We start from the raw sequence: 27726 nt of genomic DNA, 5'->3' as shown, positions 1-27726 counted from the left end.
TGACATTTTAGAAAGGCAGGTTAGGATTATGGGGCTGACCATATGAGGTTACAGCTACACCTACACTATATCATCATCATTTTATTTCAATATTTTGTTCAAAGCCTGGGCTCTTTACAATCAGAGAGCTGCACATGCCTATTCCCTCTTAATACTCCTGGCTACCCTGCCCCCATCCCTCTACCCCAGGGTTTCTCAACCCCGGCACTGTTGACATTTGGGGCTGGATAAATGTGGAGGCTCTTCTGGGCACTACAGGGTATCTGGCAGCAGCCCTGGCTTCTATTCACTAGTTGCCAGGAGCATCTTCTCTCCTCCTCCCGAATGTAGTGCAAATCAAAAATGTCTCTAGACATTGCCAAATATCCCCTGGGGGGCAAAATTACTCCTGGTTGAGAACCCCGGCTTTATCCCAATCACTGGGGCTTCGGAGAAAAATTCATACCCCACTAAGCCAATTTGCGACACTCCCTTTTCAGAGTTTGCAACTATGGGGATTCCAAGCTCTGAATAATCCATAACCATCACAGTTGCCTGCATGCTGGACTGGCTGCATCAGGCATCAGGTCGTCATCTACAAATTATAAATGATTATAACAGCTACCAATCGTTGGGTATTTCATATGTGCCAGGAAGCAGGCTAGGGGATTTAACTGGATTGATTTTCATTCTTATACAGCAGTAAGTGGTAGATATCATTATCTCCATTTAGAGATGAGCAAAATGAGGCTCTGAAAATGTAAATAACTCAACCAAGGTCACAGCCAATAAAGGGTTGAGCTGGGGTTTGAACCTAAATCCATCTGAGTCCAGAGTCTCTCTCCGTCTCAGGTCACCCTATTTCTCCTAATGAGAAAAACCAGTGCAGACATATATGCGAAGTACATTTGGCGTAAGTTACGTGAGTTAAAATGGGGAGGCCAGCACATAGACTGTTGTAGAACTCGGTGCTCTCTGAACTAAGCTGATCACCAGTAATAGAGGCGTGTTTGTTCTAAGGACACTAACAAGTTGATTTTTGAATTATGGATTTTCTACTGAAGACAGGAAAATGGTGGTTTCCTCTAAGTAGAAACAACACGCAGTAGCTGGTTGCCATGGTAGCAGAGGTAAACTTAATCTTGCCTGGGAATACAATCACCAGACAGGGACAGCAAGATTCTGGTAAGGAATCTTACCAGACAACGGTGTTTTCACCTGGAAAAGGGAAAGTCAGAGAGAAATGATAGTCATCTTCAATTATTTGAAAGGCCACCATCTAACAAAAGGGAAGCAGCACATATTCTAGATTATTCCAAAAGGAAAATCCAGGATTCATGAGTGGAAAATACAATGTGGTAATGGAAACCAGTTTTCCATTGAATTATAAGAAAGAACATTTAACCATCATAGTGTTTCAACTAGATTGAAAAATTAAACAATTTTAATTGTCTATTGAGCAACCGTCACTGGAATGGAAAAAATGCTGCCAGGGAGGTCGTCTGTGTTGGGGAGACCCCAGTGTGGGTGAGGTTAGACTAGACAAATTCCCAGGACCCTTACAAAACAAGAATCTCTGTTTCTCTAAAGAATTGGGAAATTGTGGATTCCTGCTGAAAACAGACAAATGGAGGGTGGGAAAGGTGGGGATCTCCACTGGGCAAAAACCACCAGCAGTAGTTCATCGCCATAATAGGAGAGGTAGACTCCCATCTTGCCTGGGAAGAAAATATCATTTAGGTGGTACCAGATAAGAGGGGAAGACCTTGTGGGGGATTTTTTTCTCTTCTGAATAGATGACCAAGGGGTAGGGCAGTAGGGTTTTAAAAAAAGGACCAAGAATCAAGCAGCTCTTTCTTTTGTCTTCCAACCCTAAGACACTGTGATGCCTCTTTCTTGGAATTTACAGCCAGCTGTCACTATCTGATTTTAAAAATCCATTCAATTTTTTGAAGAAAATAGACAAACAGCCAGGTAAGGAATAGCTAGAATAACAGTTGACAGCTTTCTTCTAAACACTAATATTGCCTTTGGTTTCACTATCCTTGACTTGCCCTCAACCAACAATTCATTATAAAACAACTCACCACCAGATTCAGCGAATGGATAGGACAGGGCTAACTAACCTCAACCTTTCCTCTTGGAAAACCCACCACATTGTAAATTTGCTGGACCTGTCTTCGAAAATAAAATTGTTACAAAGTCAACTTCTGCTAAGGCACACAACCTCCCTTGTAAAAGGGAGGAGGTGCTAAAATAATAACAGGTTTTCAAAAAAAAAAACCATACTGATTCATCTTACCATATTATATATGAATAATACATTAAGAGAATTTTCCCTATCTCTTCATCTCTAGGGCCCTCAAAGCATTTACATTCTCATTATTTTACACCCATTAAGTGGGTACCAAAGATTATTATCCTCCTTTGATTTCTAAGAAAGCAACTACAGAAAGGTTACACAAGTAAGCTGTCCCAGTTGCTCAGGAAATTGAGATGTTTGGAGTTGTCCACTCAGTGCTTGTCTTAGGGACTTAGTACTACAAAGTGACTGAATCCTAACTCACCAAAACCCCCAAGTCTTACCTATCTCTTCCCCATTTCTCACACACGCATGACATTTTCATCAACTAAGCACAAAGCTGCCACCATGCAGATCTTGGACAAGGGTATCCTATCAGACCAGCACCACGTCTGCAAGAAGCCTGTCACCACACCTGACTTGGTTTTCCAACCAGAATCAGCCCACTACTTTATCAAGTGAAGTTGATTCTGCCTGGCCATGTCTGGGAAATTTTTAACCCCTCGATTAGCTATTAACAATTGGTTTCACTCAGACGAGACAAAGGACAAAATAATAGTGGTTTAAAAAAAAATGCCTCCACCATTCTGATTACAAAGGAGGCATGATTAACGAAGTTCCCTTTGTGTCCAAGCTCCATTCTGAGAGCCAGAGAAAGAGATTTCCACCCCCCTTTTTTGATTGCTGAGTCTTTTCCTACTTGTCTCATCACCCACACAATCTGTTCATAGCCCAAAGAGACAATCCCGCCAGTCTGTGGAGAGTTCCTAAAACATTTATGTCGTGAAAGCAGACAGGATGAACAGGACCTCATCTCACAAAGGATGATGGGACATTCAGCAAAAGAGTTCACAAAGGGAAATACAGACGGAAGGCCCTAGGCTGAATGGATTTGCCCACAATGTCTAACACAATGCCCGTCCTTATGGATATTTGTAAACCTTCTGGTCAATTTACAACCACCCCCAGGTTTTGTCCCCAAAACTCCACCACTTTTCAAACTTACAGTTTTTAAAGAAAATACAATTATCGAGTTAAAGAAGTCCAAATCAGTGCTTTAAGGATCGTTCAGTCTCTCTAGACCTTTAAACATGAAAACAGCAAGTGAAACAAAGATTCTAGTTCCAGCTCAACCATGTTAGTGGGCCCATATAATGCATATAAAACACTTAGCACATTGCCTAGCACATAGTAAGTGCTCAATTAATATTACCTAATATTTTTACCACACCATGCTCTGTTTTATTAATGATATTTTTATATATGTCCTGCCTGTCTACTCAGCTAAAACGGTGCCACCTCATTTGTCTTTGGTACATTACAAAAGATAAGTGCCTTGCCTTCATACACATCCTCTTATTTACCGATTTACAGATCTATGGTAGGGTACAGACAAGATACTAAAAGCAAACCTAGTCTCATAGCTGGTGAGAAATAGGTTCCCTGAGATCTCAACTCATGAACTTCATGCTTTCCCTCCATGACACAACAGATGAGCAGATTATCATGATTTGTGCCTCTTTATGTTCCCTAGAATTTAACAAAGTGCTAAGATATACCTTAATCACCATCTAAACAAATTTCTAATCTGCCGGTAACCTAAAGACTCTTACTTTAATGCCTTTAACAAAAAGAAAAGAAATGGGTGGAAAAAGCCAACGTATTTGGCTTTGAGAAAGACATGCCTCTGTCTTTATTTGCCAAGGGAAAGCATTACCAGGTCTACTGAGCAAATAATCAAAGGCAAGAAGAAGCATGAGAGATTAAATGATATGTCTAAGGAGGCAAATGGGGCTAGAGCCAGATCTCTTGATACTCTGCTCATAGCTTTTTCTATTAAGCTTGCTCTTAATTCAGTGCCTTGAATGATGTGAATCTCGTCTTGAATTATGTATATCAAATTGTGCTTCCAATGACCACCCACACTGCGAAGGCCCAGGTCAAACTCCCTAATTCTTCAAAAAAATCTTTATATCTGATCTAAAAAATACTTAGAGCACTTAGTCCATTTCACCCACTTTGACCTTGACAACAGACTATCTTATTTTATCACTCTTATCTCTCTAATCAAAGTTAAGTTGCCCAAAGGCAAGATCCATGTGTGCATCCCTTCTGGAGCCCATGACTAACCCAGCTCAGGGATTGTAGTAACATGTGCCAGCTCAACCTTTGTTCTGCCTCACAGATTTCTGGATGCCCCAAAGAAACCTCGAGTCATCATAACACCTACTCAAGTTGCCCAACCATCCCCCCAAACACTAGCCTGCTTGGGCAGTCATTAAGCTTCTCCTGTGGTGCCGTCAAGAACCTCATTTTAGCTGCTGGGACATCCTCTTGCCATCCATTTCACACGCACATCTAGCTCAGCAGGAGTACATGTTGCAATGAGCTTTGCTTCAAAGCCAACAGCCTGGCCAAGTTCCAAGAATTGTCACTAGTGATCTTCACCAGCCAGTTGGTGCTTCAACCGTGATACAACACACACACACACACCATTTCAACTACTGCTATAGTTGGAAGAGCTGTGCCTAACAGAAGTTGGTTCCATACCTAATTTTATTTTTTAATTGTTACCAAAGACCTAAGATGAGCAAACTCTCCAAATACACCTTCTACGATATAGCAGCAGTCTCCATTGGCCTATCTTTAAACCAAAGGCACAGTAAGTAAATCAGTCTGGGGTCTTTTGGTTGTAAAAGAAAGGAAACCCTGCACAAAGCTGCTTGAGCAAAAATTAAATTAATCAATTAGCAAGGTGAAGATGAAAAATGTCCAGAGACAGCATGGTCTTTAGATAGTGGTTGTTTTGAGAAATCAAATTATATCAACAGACCTCATCTCTCTGCAGTCACTGAATTCTATCATATTTTACTAGCTTCATTTTCAGACTTCATTGGAAGGGCTCCAGCAGTTCCAGGCTCATATTATCTGGGTTCAGGTTCAGTAATAAACAGAGAAGACATCTCTTCCTGGTAGCTTCCACAACAAATCTCAGACTTTATTCTGATTAGACTAAATTGAGCCACGTGTCCCCTGTGGCTTGGTCACATGTCCATAACTGGAGTCAGAGATGAAGATTCTCTTAAAGCTCATGGTCTGAGAGTGGGAAAGGGGAGGTACCACAAAGGAAATGCAGGATCCTGCTATCAACAGAATTAGGCTGAATCATCCTCCTCCGGAAGTCTTCCCTCTTTCCCTAATCTCTAACAAGTTGTATTACAAGGATGATCAACTTTGAAAATAGTATACTAAAGGAAGGAAACAACCAGGCAAGTCACAAAAGAGTATAAGTAGCCAATAAGTATATGAAAATAGGTTCACCCTCACTAGTAATCAAAGAAATGTAAATTAAAAGAAAAAAATATTCTTGGCACATTAGCAAAATTTTTAAAAATAAAATTAATGCCCAGTACTGGCCAAGATGCAGGGATATGGACACTCCCAGGATTGACTTATGAGGTATATGTGATGGTTATCATTGATCTCGAAGGGCAAGATGGAGGTTATCAAAATCTTTAAAAATGGGCATGATTTTTGACCTCAGATAAATTCACAGAAGTGAAATTGCTAAGAAAATAATTAAGGGTATGAATAAAAATTTAACTACAAGGGAGGTTTTCCCAGTATTGCTATTATATAGCCCCCAAACTGGAAATAACGTCAATGTCCAACAGTAGGAGATTAGGTAAACCAACTATGGTAATCCATTCTATGGGCTATCATACCAACACCAAAAATGGCTTTTCAATGCATATTTGTTGGCATGACTTTAAGGGAGAAAGGCATACTATGTAAGAGTTACTAAGTGGGTGACCATACCACAGCACCATTTACTAGCTAAAATTAGTAAATTAATTTCACTCTCATCTCTAGGTGCTCCCTGGCTCCTTCTTTAAGATTTTCCATAGGGTTCTAAAGACCCAGATCTGCCCAGGGAAAGGTCAAAATATCTGGACAACTTCAACAGGCTAAAATTTGTTGTTCCTTCAAAGAGATATTTTTGACATATTTGCTTAACAATTGTTTAAGGGAGCAGGTGAGTGTTACATGGGGAAGTTAAAGATGATGGACCACAGGTGACATGTACTTGTCCTGGAAGATAGCTCAGAAAGTAATGTTTGCTTAATATACAGCAACTTCTGTAAGACTTAATTCTCTATATTAAAAAACTAAGCTTTTTACTACTCTTTATCCTATATCATCATGTAGCAATTAATCTTCAAATCCTGAGTAACTCCACCACAAATAAATCTTACCAAATCAACCCTTCTCAAACAAAACTAATCACAAACACAGCTATTCTCCATTTCAGTTTCCATAACTTTAAAATGTGAATATTCCTGGTGGACTGACCTGTCTCAGAGTGCTGTTATTAAGATCAAATGAGATCATTTCTATGAACATGCTTTGAAGAAGGATAAAAGCACTATACAAATATGAGGTATTAGGAGTATGAAGTCATCACCTAGGTTTAACATGCACTTAACAAAGCATCTCTGAGTCTGTGTCTAGTCTTTGGCTCTGCCATAGCCTTCACGTTCTTTTCCTGTAGTCATTTGTGAAAACCAGACATTGGCCTGCAGAGTTTCCCTGCAACAAAAGGATAGGGCCCTCTCTACTTTCAAATTGGAATAGTGATTATAAAAGCATGGTGTTTCTAGCTGTTGAAACTTAGGTAATTAAATAATAGGGAGAAATGTCAAAGATAATCCAAAAAGCAGACAGACATGCCTCGTTTAGACTGGAGCCTGAAATGGAAAGAGGCAGCAGCATAAATGAGTAGAGGGGTTAAGGGTTTTCATATTATCTCATTCAAGCCACGGCAATTAAAAATCCTAAAAGATGTAAACTTTTGAGAGTGGGAATTCTTTGAGAATTAGCACCTAATACTAAGAGTAATATTAGTACTACTAAGTACCCTTAGTGCAATATTTTATAGCACTCCAAATATCTTCCCAAAGGAAAGCATTGCTTTAAAAAAAAAAAAAAAAAGAGTTGTTTCTTGGTAGGGCTGTGCCTCTATACTATGGACTTTTATAGGGTTTTTTCCTACAGTCTTTTTCCCATTGTGAAGAATGGTAAAAGTTTAAATGAAACATGGATGGGTCAATAATAAGCACACTGAAGTTCTTAAATTCCCTTCTTTTTAAGCCTCCACCCCAATTACATCCCTCCCTTGAGGATATTTACAATCCTCTATGACACATGCTCTGTACCTTCTTGGTTCAAGGAAAACACACCTACAGCATTTCAAATTAACTACTGACCCTTACTCTCACACTATAAACAAACCCTTTTCAAAATCTCAATTGCATTGTGTCCACATTGATTAAAGCTTGAAGCCTGGTGACCTCATGTGGTGTTAACTTCTCCCAGGCACCAACAGCATTCTGCCTTTCTACTCAATTACCCCCTTTGGTGCCAGAGGATCGCTACCCAATGAACATACACAATGGACTTCTGCTTCATTACACTAACCAACAGCAGGATAGAAATAAGCAGAAGAGGAATAAACAAGCTAATTTATCATGAGGACAGAGCAAGCTTTCACCAGTCTCGCCATGGAAAACTTCAGTGGTTAACAGGAATATCAATAGTCTGGGGGTGATGTTTATGATCTTACAGATTGCAGACAGAGCCAAATAGACGTTGGTGATTAAAGAATTTTGCAGATTAGCAGGTGTGAACACATGCACACAAAAACCATGCCTTAAAACTCTGGGCTCCTACATAAAACCTACTGGATAATTATTTGGGAAAGCACAACCCAGGGCTTTGGATAATGTGGACTGACACCCTGGTAATTTGCCCCAAGTGTTCGACCTAACTGTGGGGTCCCTCTTATTCATCTTTGACGAGGTGGTCAGGAGGGACCCAGCCTCTTTGTGAGAGGGGTCTGGATACCCCCCTCCCTTCATCAGGCATGGCAAGGGCACAGTGGCTGATTGAATTAACAACTTTGGAGGGCTTCGGTCCCAGTTCCCAGACATTAGCACCATCATCCAGAACAAATTAAAAGTCTCACAGCAATTAAGCAGATTTTGAAAATGAATTTCCCATGGTTCAATGGTTCAACAAGCAATCTTGAGTTAAGTATGAGAGAAGAGTTTTAGAAGGAGAGGAGGAACTGACTGCTGAATTTCCAAAGAAAACACATAATTGGTAGAGGCATAAACAATAAACGTCTGAGCCTCTGCTAACTAGGCTTTTACATAAAGTTGGAAATAGTCACAGAAGTGTGAAAAAATAAAAAATTAACACGGAATTGTATTAAAATGGTGTGTTTTAGGAGGATTCTTTTCCTTTTTTCTTTGCTTTTAATTCCTTTAACATCATTGTGTTCTTGCTTAAAAACAAATAAAATTAGGAGGGGACAAATATGCATGTTTCTAGTCACTAGATTATAATTTCACACAAGCAATCTAAACCCGACTCTAGAACCACCTACATCTCCCTGAACCATTGTATCCAGGTTCGGAGCAGGCAGAAAACCTTTTATGTCAGCTCCCAAAGGACTCTGGGTGATTTAACACTGGGAAATCATTCTTGGGTTAAAAGAATAAGACTAATAATAAAATAACATGTAGCATATTCTATGTGGTTACAATTTGCAAGTTACTATACACATACCTTTCATTTCACAGATTATTTCATTTAATCCTCACAGCAATGTCACAAGCACTACTACTCCCATTTTACCCAAGAGGTAGATGAGGAAACTCTGGCTCTGAGTTTAAATAATTTGTTCAAGGCCACATAGGCACCAAGGGGTAGAGCCAGGATTTCTATCCAGTCCTCCTTCTGAACGCAACGCTCTTGCTTACATTTAGAATAGCAAACTTCCATTTCCGCGGTGGTTTTACCTAGCCTTTAGAGCAGTGGATAGGTTCATAGCACACACACACACACACACACACACACACACACACACACACACACACACACACACACACACACACACATCACTATTTTAGAGGGAAGGCCTGCATGATGATGTGATGACCCAGCCGAGGAGGAATTCCTGTCGCCTCTTTCAAGCCCGTTTTCTCTCCATCACCACCGCCTCCTCTCCCCTGACTCTTGTGTCAGCTCTGTGTCCCCTCCCCAATACTTCCACCTCTACCTGGAAGGTCTGGCTAAGAGAAGTCCAAGTCCAGCTTTTGTGTAGCTTTCTCCTTGGTTTTCGCTTCCTTCCCTTTCAGTGTACATCTGCTGCTTAAATCTCTGTTCCCACCTTCCCACCTGGCTCCACTGGAAAGTCAGCAGGCCCAGGCTCCTCTTTGCCTGCAGGCACCTATTCCACACAGCATGTTTCAGTACAGTTCAGGAACCTGGAAGGATGTGCGGATGAATTCATTCCCACCCACCAGATCAACAAGCTGAACACAATGGAATGCAGAGGTGGTTATTTGAATGTCTTATGCTTTCTTGTCAAGGGCAGTTAGAAAAGCTGACATCACAAATACATTACTGATCTCTAAGAAGAACCATAAATACATCTGCAAAATTCTTAGAAGGGAAACTTTGATAGATGAATTTTCCATCTTTAACAGTTTATAGAAAATTAAGCAAATTATGTGATCTTCTTAAAGAAGCCCCTAAAAAACAGCTCTCAGGGAGCAGAAGAAACACACTTACTTCTTAAAGATAGTAAATCACAAAATTCCATTATGGTTCCACGTTCCCATTTGAATATTCAAGATTCATGTACTAGGGTGCGTTCCTTTTTCTCAGCAAACTTTATCAGCTAGTATGGATAACCACAATCAATTTTCTGCCTTTATGGTCAAATAAAGACCCAATACATAAATCAGACCTAGCAGTCAGTAATCACTGTAACACTAGGCATAGGTAATGAAACACTCCCCTAGCAGTCAGGAAACTTGGTTCAAATCTTCTCTCATTGCAATTTCTCTGCGCTTTAGTTTCTATTATACAACAAAACAAGAAAAGGTCCCTTCCCAAAACTCCTCAAACTTACAATTTTATAAATCTAAGCATATAAACCATGAAGGTGACATAATCTTTTAAGTTCAAGTAAGTAATAAGAAACCTGTCCTCATTTAAATTATAAAAGAATAGCCCAGAATAGAGTGTTAGAAATTTTAGGGCTGACCTTAAAGTTGAAGCATTTTAGCTACCCCTGCAACAGGTCCAAAATGCAAGGCATTTATCTATTTCTTCAAAAAGTATTACTAAGCACCTACACTGCACTACCCTGTGGTAACCACTGTAGATAAAGATGAGCACATTAGACCATCCTTGCTCTCATGTAGCTTATAGTCTTACAGGGATTATATTTTAACTTTATTTTCCTTTATAATTCCTTATAATACAGCACGATAATTCTAGCTAAAGTTTCAGAAGTAGTTAATATTTTATAAGAAAAAGATCATTTCTTTCCTTGAAGCTTGACTTTCAAAGGTCTTTGTCATTTATATTATATCTAGAAGCAAAAACATTTCCCAGTGGATGATGACTTCAATTTTATAATGTAAAACAGAACAACTGGGATTTGCTATGCAGCAAGCATGGATGGAATCTCTCTTCCACATATTGAGTGGTATTCATTTAAAAGTCAAGCTACCTGGGCTATATATGCTATAAAGAGCCGTGAATACTGGCAAGCATTTTAAAAGGCAAAATTTAAGATTCAAACTAAACCTTGGTGAAAACTATCACTAACTGGATCAAAAAGTAAGTTAACTGCTCTAATTCACCAAATGTGTGGATGACATGCTTCTTGAACTGCTGGCTTGCATGGATTATGCTTAATGGGAAGGCTATCAAGCAGGGTTGCTGGGTCTCTAATTTTATGTAATTCACTAACAGGCAGAAATAAGCTGCCATGAGCCTAACTAGACATGGGATGACTCAAAAAAATCCTTAAAAAGTTAATTAGTGACGACTTCTAATTCAGGGAAATGTCTAACATATATTGATGGATCTAGCACATATGCACAGGTAACTTATGTTCTCTCATTTAAACCCATAACCTCCTGTGAGGGAAAAATGTTTAGACGAGGAAACTGAGGCTGGCTCATAGAATGTAAATGGTTTGTCCAAGTTTGATAACAAACCGGATCACACCCATTGATCAACCCAAAAACCGCATGCCAGCAGTTAGAAATCTGATCACTTTAAATCAGTAAGTCTATCACTGAACAGAAACATCATATGGAAAACCTTGAGCCAACACCATGTTGTTTTGCAGTGTGACAATTTCCTAGGAATCTTATAAGAAGCCCAAGTCGTTAAAGGCAACTTCCAAATTCCTGTAGCATCACTGCTTCGCTGGGAGAGTTACTCTAACGTGAGATGCACAGAGAGTTGGCGGCTTCCCTGGACAGAGCTGGTATCAGTACCTAACCACATCCTGACCTGGAAATGTTGTCTTCTCAAATATATACTAGTGCTGATTTTGTTCAAATCCCAAGCCTACTGCCTCTCCCAAACTATATTTTCTCTCTTTGTCTTTTTTAACAGGTAGGTGGGGTAGAGAAGTGACATGAGAGAAATTCTCCCGATCTCTAGAAAAAAATAAGATACTAACTGAAAGGGGACCTTAGCATACTTTTAGTTTAAAAATCTTAGGCATCTACAAATTATTCTGTTTCTTTCTCTTTCATCAACTATTATCCAGAAACACCACGTTCTCATAGAGCATAACTCTGTCCCGTTTGGGCATGTTCAAAGAACGATGCCGGCCGAGGATTTAACACGGGCTGGCTCATGGACATGCAAACACTGTACAGTTAGGAGACTGGGTGACTGAACGGATGTCCAAGGCCCTGGAGTTGCCTGTCACAAGCCCCTCCCCAACCCACCCACTGCCACCTCACAATTCGGAAGAAGCTGATCCCTTCTAAGTACAGATGTGTTCTTTAAGTGACAGCAAGGCCCCTGGTGCAGTCCTTCCAAAGCCTCAGTAAAAATCTTATCTACAACTTCCTTTTGCCCAGGCACGCAGGGGCTGAAGTCAGAGCCCATTTCACACACGCCAGAACTAGCTCAACAGAGCAGAGCAAAGAAAGGAATGTGGGGATGTGTCTTTTCTACATTTGAGGCATTCCGTTCTCAGGCGAGTTCTAACCTAAATGAGAGCAGATAAAATATATAAGAACCCGGAGTAAAAGGAACAGAAAAAAGACTTGATCTGCCTTGAGAGAGGGCTGGGTTTCACAGATATGGAGCCCAACTTTTTGGTTGGGATCACCTGAAGGCAAGCATGTTAAAGAGAGAATTAAAAGAAAAAAGAATTCATTACAGCTAAATCAGAGGACGCAGAAAAACAGTGCTTTGTGACTCTGCTTAGTTTCAGCAAAAATAAAAGAAGTAGAAGAATCTACCCTGTAATACTGGCACTTCTGAAATCACAAAAATATGCTTGTCAGACACAACTGCATAAGGCCTTCAACATTTTAAGCCCTGTTTTGGCAATTTGAATTTTCTACTTGCAATTACCTTCAGAGTGCAGAAATGGCAGACACAAAGGATGAGCAACTTCGTTGTTTCTTTTGTATGTAAAATAGACCCAGAAAATACAGGGCATGTCACTTCCCCTAAACTCACTACAACTTCAGAATTATGCCTGCCACAAACATCCCCTGAAAGCACAAAAGTTAGTCACAGACATTTAGACAAGGAAGCTTTAGACTGATGAAGTCTTTAAACATGAGGATGTCACTTTTGGTTGGATAGGTAAGGACCATAGCGCACAGTTTTGTTTTGTTTTAAGTTTTAAATTTACATTTTCTCAAGCAGGAGAAAGGGGATGTACCGCCCGCTCAGCAAACAAGGAAGAAATTTAGCTTTATTTTTGTTTTTTATTATTATGTGGTGTTCTTTCGAATCCACATAGAACAGCTTAACACTCCATATAATCTTACTGCTTCATCAGAAATTAGCTAAGAACATTAAGTACACAAAGGCAAGCAGAAGACAGTAAAGTTATTGCTACTTTATTTTCAAGTAACAGGAAAGTCAATAGAGCTTTAAGAACCACAAGTTGGGAATTTTCTGCACATTAACTCTACGACGGAAATCAGATGATCTTCATGCTGAAACGCAGAAAGAGATATATGCTTGGAGTGCTGACTGGCATTAGAACCTGAGTCTAACCCAAGGCTCTGCCTCTAACTGTGTAAACTGAGCCCCTTCCCTTTCTTGGGACTCCGATTCCTCCTCAAAGGAGGTAGGACAAGACGGTCTCCAAGGCCCTTTCATCTTTACAATTTAATAGCAACAAGCTCCACGGCTTCCATTAAGGCCAGATACCACCAAAGGGGACAGACACAGCGGATCCAAAAAGCTGCACTCATGGCAAGTGATAAGATCGCAAAGCTTTAGAGTGGAATCAATTAACATACCCCAGCCTATAATGTAACGATGCCACTGGAGGGGGAAGGGGTGCTACTGCTAGGTGTGAAATGACTTGCCTATATCCAGAGACCCCAGAGCCCGGGGCATGCTCCCTTTCTCTTCCTGTGTCCTCATGTGACCTACTACACGTCTACATCTCTCTGCTGCCAGTGAGTTTCTGTGGCAAATTGTCCCAACTGCTGTAGACTTAGAAAATGGCATAACCAAGCTCTATTAAAATTGCCTATAAAGCAAAAGTAATTAACCTGGAGCAAAATGTGTATGCTTTAGGACAATGATTTAGACTCATGTTCTTTTTTGCTAGTTATCTGCAACAATATTAATATCTACCATTTGGGGAAGGCTCATTCTGAGACATACAGTTATAATGGGAATTCATGTTAGAAAGCAGGTTGACCTCTCTGTGCACCTTCAAACCCAAAATGACTAATGCTTTGGGTCATTCCACTTCCCTCTGCCTAAATAGATCCATGAATCTGGAGGTGTTTGACAAAGTGGTGGTGACTCAAGAAAGAAAAAGAATAGAAAATAGACGACGTCAAGGCTAAATTCTTCCAGATCTAAGAGCAGAGAGGTACAGAGAGAGAAAAGTAGGAGGAACGGATAAGGGTTAAGCAGATGGTTTCAGCAAAATGTCCTCTGGGAATCAGATCTCTGGTGGGCCTGGCTCAGTGAGAAACCCAAAGGGTGCCTTATCCTCATGATAGTGGATTCCTCACTACAGTCATCCATGAAATAGGAGGCCTCTGCCCCACATCACAGTTGAGGATGGGAGCCAAGGAGCTTTTGTGACTTACTTGCGATCACGGAGACCACAGATCGTCTGCAGAGTTACAGCCAAGTTCCTCTCCACTACATGATGCTGCCCTGAGACCAGGCACTCTCTCCCTGGGAGGGTCTCAGTCCAAAACTAAAAGCAGCAGATAACTGGCCCCCAACCAGCTCTCATGAGCTTAACCTCCTTAATCTGGGGCTTGAAAAAAAAAAAACTGAACCAATCATTTACAGACCGGTTACCTTCTTCATAAAGAAAAATCATAATGCCTTGCCAAAACAAATGTAATAACTTGGCGTCTTCTTTCAATTTCTTCTGCTTTCTTGGAAATGTGTATTTATGGATAAAGCCTCTTAGTTAACCCAGGGAATTAACTAGAAGATTAAGAAGGCCCTATAATTCCTGTGGGCCAGTGAAGAAAGAATACCCTTTACCAGGGAATATTAAAAGAATAGAGTAGAAAAGAAAAAGAGGGAGCAAAAATTGCACTTGAAGGCCCAGGATTTAAACAGGCGAGTAGGGAGAAACACTAGCTTAGCTTGGGAGGAGTGGGTGGCATAGGAAGTAGATTCTGGAAATCCAGGCATAAGCTATGTCCCAAAGAGACGTTCTCATATGTTTACAGGGGCCTTAATTTTCCTTTCCTGAATCCATATTCTACTCCTATCTCCCTTCTCCACACCCACATTCCCCTCTCTTGTATTTAACAGCTATATTCAGGACATATTGTGTATGCTAAGTCTAGCTGGCATTCAGGTTGAAGCAACTCTTTGACAAGTTTTCAATTACAACTCTCAGTTACTCTTTGCAGTGTGTAATAATTTCTTTTGGGTGAGGGGGGGAGCTGGGGTGTAATCTCCTCAGGTTCAGCCCTCTTCAGCACGGCCTGCAAGCACTGGCCAACATTTACAATAGCTGGTGAAAGAGGTTAATATATTTTAGGAATTGGGATCATTTGTATGGGAAGTAACTAGGTCAGTGAATAGTACCCAGGCAGTGATGGGAGTATGTGGTCTGGGAAAGGGGTAGAAGCAGAAAAAGCCAGTCTGAGCTTTCATCTTCTATTGAATCTGTGTAGAATGTTTCATCACACTTGACTCTTTGTTTCCCATAGAAATTGAAGGAACAATAGGAGGAGAGTGGCATTAGACTTGAGAGCATGGCTTGATTCAGTTCAGGATCATGGGCTTGAATGCCAGCCCTCTTATTTACCATCTCTGTTAACTCCGAAAAGTTCCTTAAGTGAGCCTCACATTCATCTGAAAACTGGAGAAAGTACCTGCTCCTCTAGGTTGTTATGTTCATTAAGTGATTCAATACATGTAAAATGTTTTCCATAGTCACCCAATAAATCTTAAAAAAAGCAGCAAATCATAATTAGCCAAATCCCTCACTACTGGTCAGATGACGCTCTGATTATTGCTTTTGCTCCTCTACAAAATTTAATTATGGGTGGAACATGGTAGGGTGGGAGGGATGGAGGGGAGGGAGAGGTAGTGCTAAAGGGCTAAAGAACCTTAGGATTTCAGTATTCTAAAACATATGAGTTGCTCTTTTCTGTTATTTATCAATTCTTTTTGATTAGTCCTATTATGAAAAGGGAAAAATGCAAAACATTTCATCATCAAGTTTGAGAACTTCAGTGCCTCAAGTTCCTCCTCTCCACTCCCATCCAGGCACTTTTTCTGGGAACCATCCACATCTGGCACACTTGTCTATTCTATTGTGCCACCATTACAACACCTCAGAGAAAACAGAAGACAAATAAAATAGACATGATCTTTTCACGTCTTGATGCTCTCTGTCTCCCTTCATCTCTTAGAGTCGCTATCAAAACTGAGGGCAGTAAATCTCTCAATAGAGAAAATCCATCAGCATTTTTTCCAATAGGACATGTACCTATTCATGGTGTCAGCATGGAAGACTCCGGTTTGAAATGCCCTCATTATTATGCATGGGTGTATATATAAACAAAAATTATCCTTTGGGGAAACTGAATTTTCAACTTTCAGTAAGAGGCTCTTCTTTCAACTGCTCTCACTGCCAATCCACACCCTCTAAAAAACCTCTCCAACCTCAGTTAATTTCTTCTCTTCTCTTCCTTTGAAAAAGTCCAGACTTACATAACTGTATAAATATGTTAAAACCACTAACTAGAGAAAATAAAGTTGAGTAATCTTCCTTAAGGTAGCAGAACTCAAACACTTTGTGGCTAATGAACTTGGCTGCTCAGCCAGTTTGATTATTCACAGAATTATGGGGACTGGTTAGAACCTGTAAGAAATTGGTTGGACTGGCATATATAGACTTCTCAGAAGTTGTCCTCCCTTAGCTGGGTCAAGGCTCTGCTTTATTAAGTACAGCTGGACTCCATTTCACCTATCATCAGATTTGATACTTTTTCTTTTAACATGTTACCTGTTGGTTAGAAATGAGAAATTAGTTGCATCTGCAGTGTTACTTATCATGTCTCTCTACATTCAAACCATTTCTATTCAGCCCTAGAAGTCAAGGCTTTGGGAAGTGGGGTCAGGAGCACCTAATGGTTGATAATTCTGGATTGACTGGAATCCAATCCGAGTTTTGACCCTGACTAGCTAGGTAATCTTGAGCAATTTTTCTAGACCTTTCTGTACCTCAGTTTACTTATATGTAAAATGGGTACAACAGTACCAATGTGGCAAGGCTTTGCGTGAATCAAATTAAACAAAGTCTGGCACACAGTACATATTTAACACATGTTTAGCATTATTTATATTGTTATATTAATATGTTTATGTTAAGATAAAATATTAACATAACTATTTGATGATGTAATTAACAGGGCTTCTCATTTCACATGTTCTCAAATTCCCAGTAGATGAGTGAGAATTATCATGATATTAAAAACCTTATCATAAGAAATCTTTTGCTAGTGAACTTGGATTAAGAGGGACTCTTTTCTACCTCTGGCTCCCCAAGGTTACTCAGGCTTCAAGTCCCCTCTTTCCTAAGCCCTAGTCATCATTGTAGCACTATGCTGGGTACACATTAGGCTCTAATCAATATTTTGCACATTAGGTAGGTAACATACATGAGCTCTAAGCTAAGGACTTTCACACAATTCCGAATTCTAAACCTCCATAGAAACACCTTTATGAGGAAGATAAGGTAAGAATCTTTCCTCAGTCTACATGGATTAAAAAAAAAAATTTTTTTAAGGCTGCATTATTGCAAAATGTCAACTAGCTAGGAAAGGCTTTGAGTCTAGATCTGGGTTCCAGGCAGGGGACTTGAAAACCTTACAAAGCCACGCTATTATCTCAAGGAAATGTTTCTCACTTTGAACAGGGAAAAGGGAAAGTTCCAATAGAAGGCTAGACAGGCTGTACTGAATGATTAGATGAAAGCATGATTAGAGATCGTTAGCACTAGCATGACTTTGTTGCAATAACCAAGTAGATAGCTTAGATAGTTTTTTAAAAGTCAAATAATGTAATTTCAATTACAAAAAATTTCCCACTCTTTACAAAAGAATTTTTGAGGTTGCACAGTACTTCTACAAGCCATATTAGATACTCTGACAGTTAACAAAGAAAAAAATGACATGGTTTAGTCAGATATGAAATTTTACAAAATAAGAATCAAATACAGAAAAATGTGGAGTAACATCAACCAAAAGCAAGTTCATTAGTTCTTTTTTCACCAGATACCCAAACACTGCAGGATTGCCAAGTATTGCACTATTAATATATGTTAAAATGTAATAAATACCACAACAAGTTTAAAACTTAATGTGTTGGGAAGCAAACACTTATATACGCTGCATAACTGTAATTTTATTAAATTTCTTAAAATCCTGCCCCTTTCAAATAAGTGATAGTGGCAGAAACAAAAACTCTTCATATGAATGGACCACAATCAAAACCATCCATAGTTTCCATTCAAACAATAACAGCACAATAATATGGGCTCTATCATTATAATATGGGCTATATCATTATAATATGGGCTCTATCATTATAATATGGGCTCTATCATTATAATATGGGCTCTATCATTGAAAAGCAGTAGATAAGTCCATGCTACAATTGAGAAAACTGATTATACATGTGTGCATATGTATGTGTATTATACATGTATACACACATATAATATTCTCTGCAATAAAAAACAAGAAAAGGCTGCTCACATACTAAGCCTTTGAAAGAAAGCAATCCTTCCTAAAAAAATAATAATGGGCAATTTGTTGATACTTATTTGGGTTTAAGTTTGGAATATTCTAATTTATGGGTATGCTTAAAACAATGCAATAATTTTCTATTCATCCAATCCTGATCTTTATACTCTTACCAGTTTTAGAACAGGTGGGAAGGGTGACCTGCTTTTCCAACCATTATATCTCCCAGACATGACTAATTTGAAGCTGAGCAAATTGCACATAATAGGCCAGGGAATCAAGTTCATGATTTTTAGTCGGCTGCACTCTTGTTTCAGCACACATGGTCTCCTTCCCCTCCCCCCTTCTACCACCCCTGCAGCTGCTTCTCCGTGAACTAAACTCACCAAACGTAAAATCAAAGGAAAATTATTTTTTAAATTTTCTGCAGGCTTATTTTTAGGGAGGCTAAAGATTAAGCTGTATCTCTAAAAATATTTTCTTTTCCTTCAGGGGTTCTTAAATTTTTAAATGAATTCTAAATACAGAATAAGTTAGCCACTTAAGAAATCTTCTGAATACATAAGAAAACAATCAGATGCATGATTTTATAATGACTCAAAGTTTTTACAAAAGCATGGCATAATTCAGTGAATTCTTAAGTACCCCAAATTCTACCACATAAGATATTGCTTTCCAGAGACTTCTTGAAAAATCCCATTAAAGGCTTAGCAGTATACAGACCCTGGCACAAAACAAGCACAAAAACAAACAAACAAACAAAACCTTGGTTCTAAGAAGGCTGTTGGAGCAGGGGAGGATTTAAGCTGACTAAACCAAAACCCAATCCCTCTTATTTCCTTTTTACCTAGTGTTTAAATTTTTCCCCATCAATTCTAGAAGGCTACAACCAAACACCAGTCTGAATGCCACATAAAACTTAAGCACTGAAAAATTCATACAATTTCACAACTGAAAGGAATCTTAAACTCATCAACCTACCAATGAGGAGACTGAAGCCTGTTGGTTAACTGAAAAAGTGCCTGTCACCTTGGGTGCGTGGTTTGTCATTATTGTTTGGGGGTGGTGGTTGATTGTTTTTGTTTTGCGTCTGCGTGCGTGGAGTACTTACACCCTTACAATCAGGAGCTTTGCCATTCGGATCCTCCCCTTTCTAGGCTGTCATGTTTCCTTTCATCTAGGACAACAGTGATCAAAAAGGAACATTATATACCAAGGCCAATTCAAAGTGAAGATTTCACTTTCTCACTTGGCCTCTGCAGATGAATTAGAAAGACACTGCACACCCAAGACACCGGACTTCCTACGGATCAATAGGGTTGAGCAGTGAAGAAGTTCTGTTCTCACTGGGGAGGGTGGAAGAGGAGGTTTCTGGACTTTACTTACTTTCCAGCCTACACACTTCTCCTTCAGCCACTGATTCCACTCACTTTCTTGAAGTTCCATCCTTTGCTTAGTTTCACCTGCTTTCCAGGTTAGGGAAGTTTGGTGGGAAAACATATCACTTACCTTTTGTTGATATTTATTTCCCATGTTTGGGTCTTATAGCATACCTAAGTTCTTAGATTTGTTTAACAGCAAAAAAAAAAAAAAAAATTACTCTATCTCTATAACTGGTTGAGGTAAAGGCTAAGCCACTATTCAAGTGTTACGGTGAAATGGATCTGATCTTTTCAGCCTTCAGGCCGGAACTAGGGACATAGCCTTGGCAACTGAGGAAGGAGGAGAGGTAAGAGGTAAACGTAGACAACAATTTCCCCCAAGAAGTCTTATACAGAGATAGTTTTCTTTTTCAAGCAAAGATGGAATTAAATCAGTTGATTTATTGAGGGGAATCTAGACCTATCACTAACTTTTGGAGATTGTTATCAGATACGGTCACTAATCAAGTTCTCGGGGAAAAACAACCCTTGGCACCACTTACTCCAAACAAACCCCTCTTTGAACATACAACTGTTCTGATCCTATGGCAACTCCAACGTCCAGCAGCCACTCACCAGTGCCCTTGGACCTTCTCCACAGTACTAAGATTCCAGAAATTATGCTAGTTCCAGAAGTGCCCTAAGAAACCTACAACAGTGGATAATGGGCTAGATCAACTTTAGAAAAAGAAACACACACCAACAAATACCAGGGAACTATGTGTAATGGTTCACTGCTTGTGCAAAAACCTCAAAGAGGATGAAGGTCAGACAGGGATAATAGGCCAATTTAATTCTGAAAGCACAAGGTGCAAGAAATTTTAATTATGGTCTGCCACTGAAATCACACAAGATCCAATGGCATCTAACTGCAACTGCTCATCAAGGGAGACAAGAGGTGTAATTGTAACCGCTGCATAATCACCGTGAGGGCACAGAGAAGGCTGCCTTCAGCTCCCAGTAGAGAATGTATTAAGAGCCTCGAAAAATCCAATACAGGGAAACATGGAGATTGCACGTAGCTAAACAGGAGCTCCTAACGGGAGGGGTGGGGGGAGGGTTCCAGGAATAAAAAGATTAAGCTGTTTGACCCAAATTGAGGATATGAGCTTGGAAAACTCTGAACCTCCTTCTGCTTTGTGGATACACACACAGCGAAAGGCACGATCTCCTCCAGAAATTTCTCTCCTTGGTGAAGCTTCACCCACTCTCCTTTGTTTCAACAATTAGCTTGGATGTTACGGTGATTTACAGAACCAGACTCCCTTTCATTTGTTCCCATCAAACCCAAGTCTGGAGACAAAACGCCACGCACAGGACTCGAGGTGCCCAAGCCTGTGCAGCTCTCACGACCACGACGACACCCGCGCCGCGCGGGCTCCGGAAAAGGGACGGGCGCAGAAAGCCCCTCCGTAGACTCTCCACTCCGCAAAGTTTTACTGATCTGCGAAATACGGAAGCCAAGCCTCTCATCCGCACCCGTGGCGAAGTTGGCGCTGAAGTTTGCGCCGGGACGTCCTAAATCTCGAGGGTAAGGGGAAAGCGAGTGTGCGGAGAGGCGGGAGGATGGATGGAGATGGAGACACGGCGAGAAGAAGGGAGTATTTTTGAGTGGAAGGTCCGTGAAACCATCTTCTTCACCCGGAAGCGTGTTTGGCTCGAGAGGTCCGGGCGATGCACGCCAGGGGAGGTCTCCCAGGGGGGGAGCTGTCACCTGCGGGGGGCTGCGGCGGGGGCGCAGGCCGCCCTCCTAGGCGCCAAGGCAGGACCCGGGGCTCCAGACTCACCGGCTCTCGGAGCTCTAAGAAGTGGGGGAGGGGAGATTCGCGAGAGGGCGGGAGGCCAAAAGCAACACCTTTCTGATACGCCTTTCCCCTCCGACCTCTCCAACTTCCCGCAGCGCCATCCAAGGACTTTCTCCCACCGTCCCTCACCCCATCCAGGCTCCGGGCCAAGGCTCGGACCTTGCGGACGGCCACGGCGGGGCGTGGGATGGTAGTGCGACGAGGAAGCCGAGGGCACGAAGGTCAGGACCCAAAATGCAAACTCTCAGCCCCCAGCTGAGACAACCCAAAGCGTTTACACATGCAGAGATCACAGCCCTGTAACAGGGCTCTCTGGGTTTGCGCCGGGCGCAGTTCTCCGACTCTTCAGTTGTTCCTAATAAAGTCGATTACGTTGCCCTCCGGGAGCTGATTGGGAGGGAAGCGAGAGGAAAAGGGGGGGAACGCGGGAAAAAGCGGGGGGAGCGGCAATCAACTTTGTAACCCAGCGCTTCCTCGCGCGATCCGTCGCCATGCTTAAGATTCCCACCCCCGCTACCCCCCTCCTTCCTTTCAAGTGGATACTGAAACTAGGCCAAAACTTTTCCCCCTCCTTTTCTCTTAGCCACTAGACTGGATTGTGCCCCACGGAGCCCCATGGAGCTCTGCTTTCTTAAGCACAATAGCCGGACTAATTAGATCATAGAAGCAAGGCAGTGATACTGTAACAAGTAGCCGAAGAGGCAAAGAGGGAAGGGGCCCGAAAAGAGAGAAAGGGGGAAAAGTTTGCAGCTCTCGCACTTACCAATCAAGCCTCCCACCAGAAAGGCGATGATTTGGAACAGGAGCAGAATCCCACCAACAATGCACAGCTTCTTGGTGCTCATGTTTTCTATAATTGCCCCAGCCATTTTTGCGCCCCCCTTTTTCTTTTCTCCTTGAAATAAATGTTTTAGGGTGTGCTTTTTGCTCCCTTTCCTCTCACGCTCCCTTCTCCCTCGCCTCCTTTCTGGGCGCTGCAAAACTTCAGGGGTGCGGGAGCGCGGCGAGGATGGGACCGGGACGGAAGGCGCCCGCACGGATTCCCCCGGCACAGCCGGCTCGGGCTCCCCCAATGCCAGGAGCTGTGATTGTGGCCGCTCCGCCGCCTGTGGACGCTTAAAGGAGCAGGGAAGCGGATCACATGACGCCGCCTCCCTCCCTTTCTTCCTCCCTCCCTCTCGCGCTTCCTCCCTCCCTCCCTCCCTCCCGCTCTTCCACTCCCCCTTGCCCTTCAGTGCGGGGCTCCGAGCTCTGGCGGGTGCTGGTGTCCCGCTCCCGGGTCTGGAAGGCAACCTGTCCCGCCAGGGGCTCGTGTCGTTTGGGGGTTGATGTTGTTGTTTAGTGGGTTCCCCCTACTCCGCTTCCCACACGTTTCCTCTTCTGGTGCGAGATTTAAATCCCCCGTGGGCAGCTCGGCAGACCTTTAACTTACGCGTTGACTTTAGGAAATGGTCCCCACCCCCAACTGCTAGAACTCTCTTTAGGAAAGAGGAGGAGAATTTTTTAAAGGGACCCAATAGATGCTTAAGTCAAAGCACGGAGATGCGGAATAAAGTCTCAGCTGGGCTTCCTTCTGCCTGATCCCAGCCTCGTTATTGGGCAAATACCCAGCTAAATCCCCCCCACTGCACCCCTTGGGGAACCCTGCGCTCCAGCCAGATCAGGCCACTGTTCATTACCACATTATCCCCCCACTCCATAGGTTTCCAGAGCCTTAACCCTGGCTCTTGCCTTGAAAGAAAATATATTCTACCCCATCGGAGTTTTAAACCTCATTTAAAAACCAGCTCGCCTGAAAAATCTTTCTTACTTTCGAAACCACCTCCTTTTAATATCTCCGGGCGTTAAGCCCCTACAATTCCTGTGTTTACGTTCTTACCTTCTATTGCAAGGACTTGTGTGTACACGTTTGTCTCCACCATTTAGCTGTAAACTCCTGGGGGATAGGGACCGAGTGTTCTTCATCTTTGTACCCCCTGTGGTGCTTAACAAAATTCTAGCTCTAGTAGGTCCTCTGTAAAGTTTTGTGGAATGAATAAATAAGTGAATGTGAAAGCAAGCCCACGGTGTGCATTTCAAAAGCCTGAGACCTTATTTGCCTTAGAGGGAACACATATTAAGTTACAATGTTTGTCCTCTCTTTGTAAGGATATATTTATATTTATGCTTAACTTCCAGGGGGAAAGGTAAGTGGGACTCTAGAGATTTCCTGCTCCAGCAAGTCTAAATTCCTGGGCCTGGCTGGCTGTTCCATGTTACATAAACTAGCCACTTGGCCAGTATAACTCACATTGCCCAACAGACCCTTGGTTTGGTAACACCCTATTCGCACACATACACAGCTTCCACCACCCACCACCCCTTACATACCTGGTTTCTTGTCCCTCGCCTCCACCTACACCCTCCTCATGACAAGAGAATATCCCAAGTCCTGTCTCCTCCTCTACTCTGTTCCTGATTTCTCGGTGCCCTTATAGAAGATGCCATGCAGGATACACTTAATAGAAGTGTTAGATTCTAATCTCCAACTAGACTAGGAACTCCTTAAGGACAGGTGCCAAACCATACATATATAAAATTCCATCTCCTTGGAGTCTAACAGTTTTTAACAGTTCTGGGGATACAGTTGCTATTTATTTATTCTTTCCTTTAACCAATAGGCACATATTGCGCCCTTAACTTGTCCCAAGCTTTCTTTTCTAAGTACTTGAGGATAGCAAGATGTGAAGACACTTGCCCTTGACCTGGAGGAGCCCCAGACTAGCTGTTATTCACTGACTAGTGATTAACCATCTTTACTTTAAAGAACAGCAGCTCAAATGGCAAATGGTCAGAAATAGACAGAACTGTTGTGAACAATAGCGGTCAACACTTTGGTACCCAAACATAGATAGACCAGCGTGGGTTATTTTTGCATTCCTTCTTTACCTTTTCAGAATCTTACATCATTATTTTTTCCCTGTCAGTATTGGTTCCAGAGCATCATAAAAAGAAGTAAGAATGTCCTTCTCACCTTACTGCTAGTTAACTCCACATTCTGTGTTCTCATCTCAACAAGCTGGCAACTTCCACACATTTAAATAATAATGCCTTAGGGTTAGAATTCCTTTTTTTAATATCAAGGGATATTTGTAAAGTAAGGTTGACAGGATTCAATATCAAGATTTACTCTCCATTTGATATTACATTTCACTATTTAAGAAGAAAGAAATGGGTGTCCCATGCACTTCAAGTTTGAATTGGATCCATAAGATATTCTTGGCTAGTTGCATTGGTTTATTCATTTAAGATTAATGAGTCCTCAACTCATTTTTCTATCAACTGCTACAACACACCCCATCCCCTGTAGCTCCCAAATGCATCTCTGCAGAGTAACTGGCTTAACTCCTTATGTTCCAGTGTCCACATCTGGAAACCAGAGGCTTGGGATAAAATACTGGTTCCCCACAAATATGATCCCCTATTTTGAACAGGCACTTATATAACCATTTTTATTAAAAAGAGATATTTCTAATTGCTAATAAATGCTTCTAGCTTGCCTGAGATTACCAATATTGCCAAACTGAGTGTAGGGCAGACAACATGCAATATTCATCACCATGAACTGCTTTTAAAAATTCACAATGTCTATTATGTCTTTATGAATATTAAAAGTGACTATCAGATCCGTATTTCCCAAGGGAATAACACAGATGAGTAGGAAAGAGCATGAGTGTTTGAGTCCGCTGGATCTGGGGTGTAGCCTAGAGCCCAGCTCTGCCTCTTGCTGTGTGTGATCACCATAAACCATTACACAGTCATTTACCCACTCTGAGGCTCAGGTTTCTCATCTGTAAAATGGAGATCATAACAGCACCTACCTCATGGTAGTCTTGCAAGATATGATGATGATGATGATGATAACGATGATTATATTTAGGAACCCTTAGAAGAAAACAAAAACCTTGTGTTAAAAGACTAGTAAAACTGATCACTAATTGGTTCTTTCTCAGCTCTAAGATTTTATCATGTTATAATTATTTTTGGAAGCATATTTTAGGAGCAGTCTGGGTGATTAACTATTTGACAAAAGGGCTAATAAGGCCAACATCTGGTATTGAACTCTGAACAACACTTAGTGAACCTTAAATATAGATATTCTATTCTAAAAACTGCACCCAATCACCAGTAAAACACTTTTCTGGAGTCATTAGGTACATTGTCCAAAAGACAGATAATCCAAGGATGCAATCCAACTCTGCCAACTGAAGCTGATCATTCCAACTCCATGTCACTAGACTTTAAGTTGGGGATCCTGATTTATCCATTGATTTATTTGAAGGGTTTGGCATATGGAAGGTCATAAAGATTGCAGTGCATATTTATTGAATGGATGAATGAATGAATGAACCAACGTATGAATAAATGAATATCTCACTGAAGGTGGATTCACTGCAATTCCTCCCCCTCTCCCAACCCCCATTCCTGTATAGCGTTCACTGACTAAATGCCTTTCTGGCACATTTTCCTGTGCTGAAGTTTGCACATCTATCTATATATGTGCTGTGTTGTCACCCGTGGCTGGCAAGCTCCTTAAAAACAAGGAGATATGACCTGAGCCTTTGTGTCTCTCACAGCCCCAGCACAGCAACTTGCACAGAGCGAGGCTCAGTTCCTCAAGTTGAGAAAGCCCCCTTTGGAAGCCAAGGGTGGCATATCATTATTATCATCGCAGTAAATGTAACACAGAAATACAAAAGAGTTGCACCTACCTACTCAAACACGTAATTTACTTCTCAGAGGGACCTAACAAGAGTAATAGTCTCACTCTGAGGCTTCTCATTCTCATAAATAGCTTTTATCCATAAATGGCATCCCCGCAGCTCCTCCGTTGTTGGTATTTTCTCACAGTTAGTGCCTGTGAATGTGAGCAGGCATTTTGGGTTCACACTCTATTATTCAGTGTCACTTTTCTCCCTCTCTCTGTCTCTCTCCCTGAATGTATATATATATATATATATTCAGTTTCTTTTAAAATGCTTATTTTTTTTCCACACGGAACCACCCTTCCCTTCTTTCTCTGAGTCCCATTGTCTTGTTTCATGTATACACACAAGACCTTTCCCAGCCCCTCCCTTCACAGGCTAACCTTGGGTAGGAACTATGTAGAACCCAGAGCTTGGAAGATCAGTATTTCAACCTGATCTTTAGATGAATTTGTTTAATTAATAAATATCCCACCACTCCTCCCTTTTTACACATCAGCACCTGCCCTGAAGTTCTCCATTTCACTTTTTCTTTTACATTCCACATACATTTCAGACATTAGGCTTATTCATGCCCAACTTTAAGTCTTACTAATTGTGTAAATAAACTTGAGAAAATTACTTACCTTTTTGATATTTATTTTTCTTATTTCTTAAAAAATTTTTAAAAAAGTGATACTATAACCTCATAGTTTGTGGTGAGCATTAAGTAAAATAATGTTACAAAGTGCCTAGCACAGAGCCTGGCACAAAGTGGGCACTCAACAAACATTTTGCATGCTATAAAGGAGGAGATTTCTGTTCCCAGATAGAAAAAAACAAACAAAAAAACCCCAAAGAACTATGAAACACCTAATTATTGTCTCTTATGAAATTGTCTCTTTGAAGTTGCAACCCGGAAGGGCAGGTAAGAAACTTTATAGGTTTCCAGAGGCCTCTGGTGGGAGGCAACTGACAACTTGAAGTAGCCAGCCAGCACCCTGCTGCTTCCCAGGCTTGAAAGAAGCTTCGGCAGAGAGCAGACATGCCTCCAGTGTTTAAACCTCAGAGGTCACACATGCTGGGTTCCTGGAGCAGAGGTGGAGGAAAGGGCTTTTTCTCTTAGCCTGTTTTCGTAGCCTGTATAAGCCTAATGGGGTCTGAGCTGACTGCTTCCCC

The 27726-nt window shown here is 41.3% G+C and overlaps 1 protein-coding gene across 6 annotated transcripts in view; it reads right to left on the bottom strand.

Annotated features, from left to right (window-relative positions):
* WLS (Wnt ligand secretion mediator) overlaps positions 1–22950 on the bottom strand; it is a 106867-nt gene extending 83917 nt beyond the window's left edge. For 2 of the 6 annotated variants that reach the window (XR_014252464.1, XM_082420455.1), the window contains exon 1: positions 22587–22949. Coding sequence is in view for 5 of the 6 variants with exons in the window: in XM_082420455.1 (XP_082276581.1) it covers positions 22587–22692 (106 nt within the window). In the remaining variant the exon portion in view is untranslated. Of the gene's footprint in view, positions 1–22586 lie in introns of all 6 variants that reach the window. The other 4 variants (XM_082420459.1, XM_082420457.1, XM_082420458.1 and 1 more) reach the window with 3 other exon arrangements.
* Between the last annotated feature and the right edge of the window lie 4776 nt (positions 22951–27726).

Source organism: Balaenoptera physalus (assembly GCF_965194825.1).
Source record: "Balaenoptera physalus genome assembly, chromosome: 1".
Taxonomy (NCBI): Eukaryota; Metazoa; Chordata; class Mammalia; order Artiodactyla; family Balaenopteridae; genus Balaenoptera; species Balaenoptera physalus.
The sequence above is the reverse complement of the archived record's forward strand: the minus strand, read 5'-3'. Positions and strand labels throughout refer to the sequence as shown.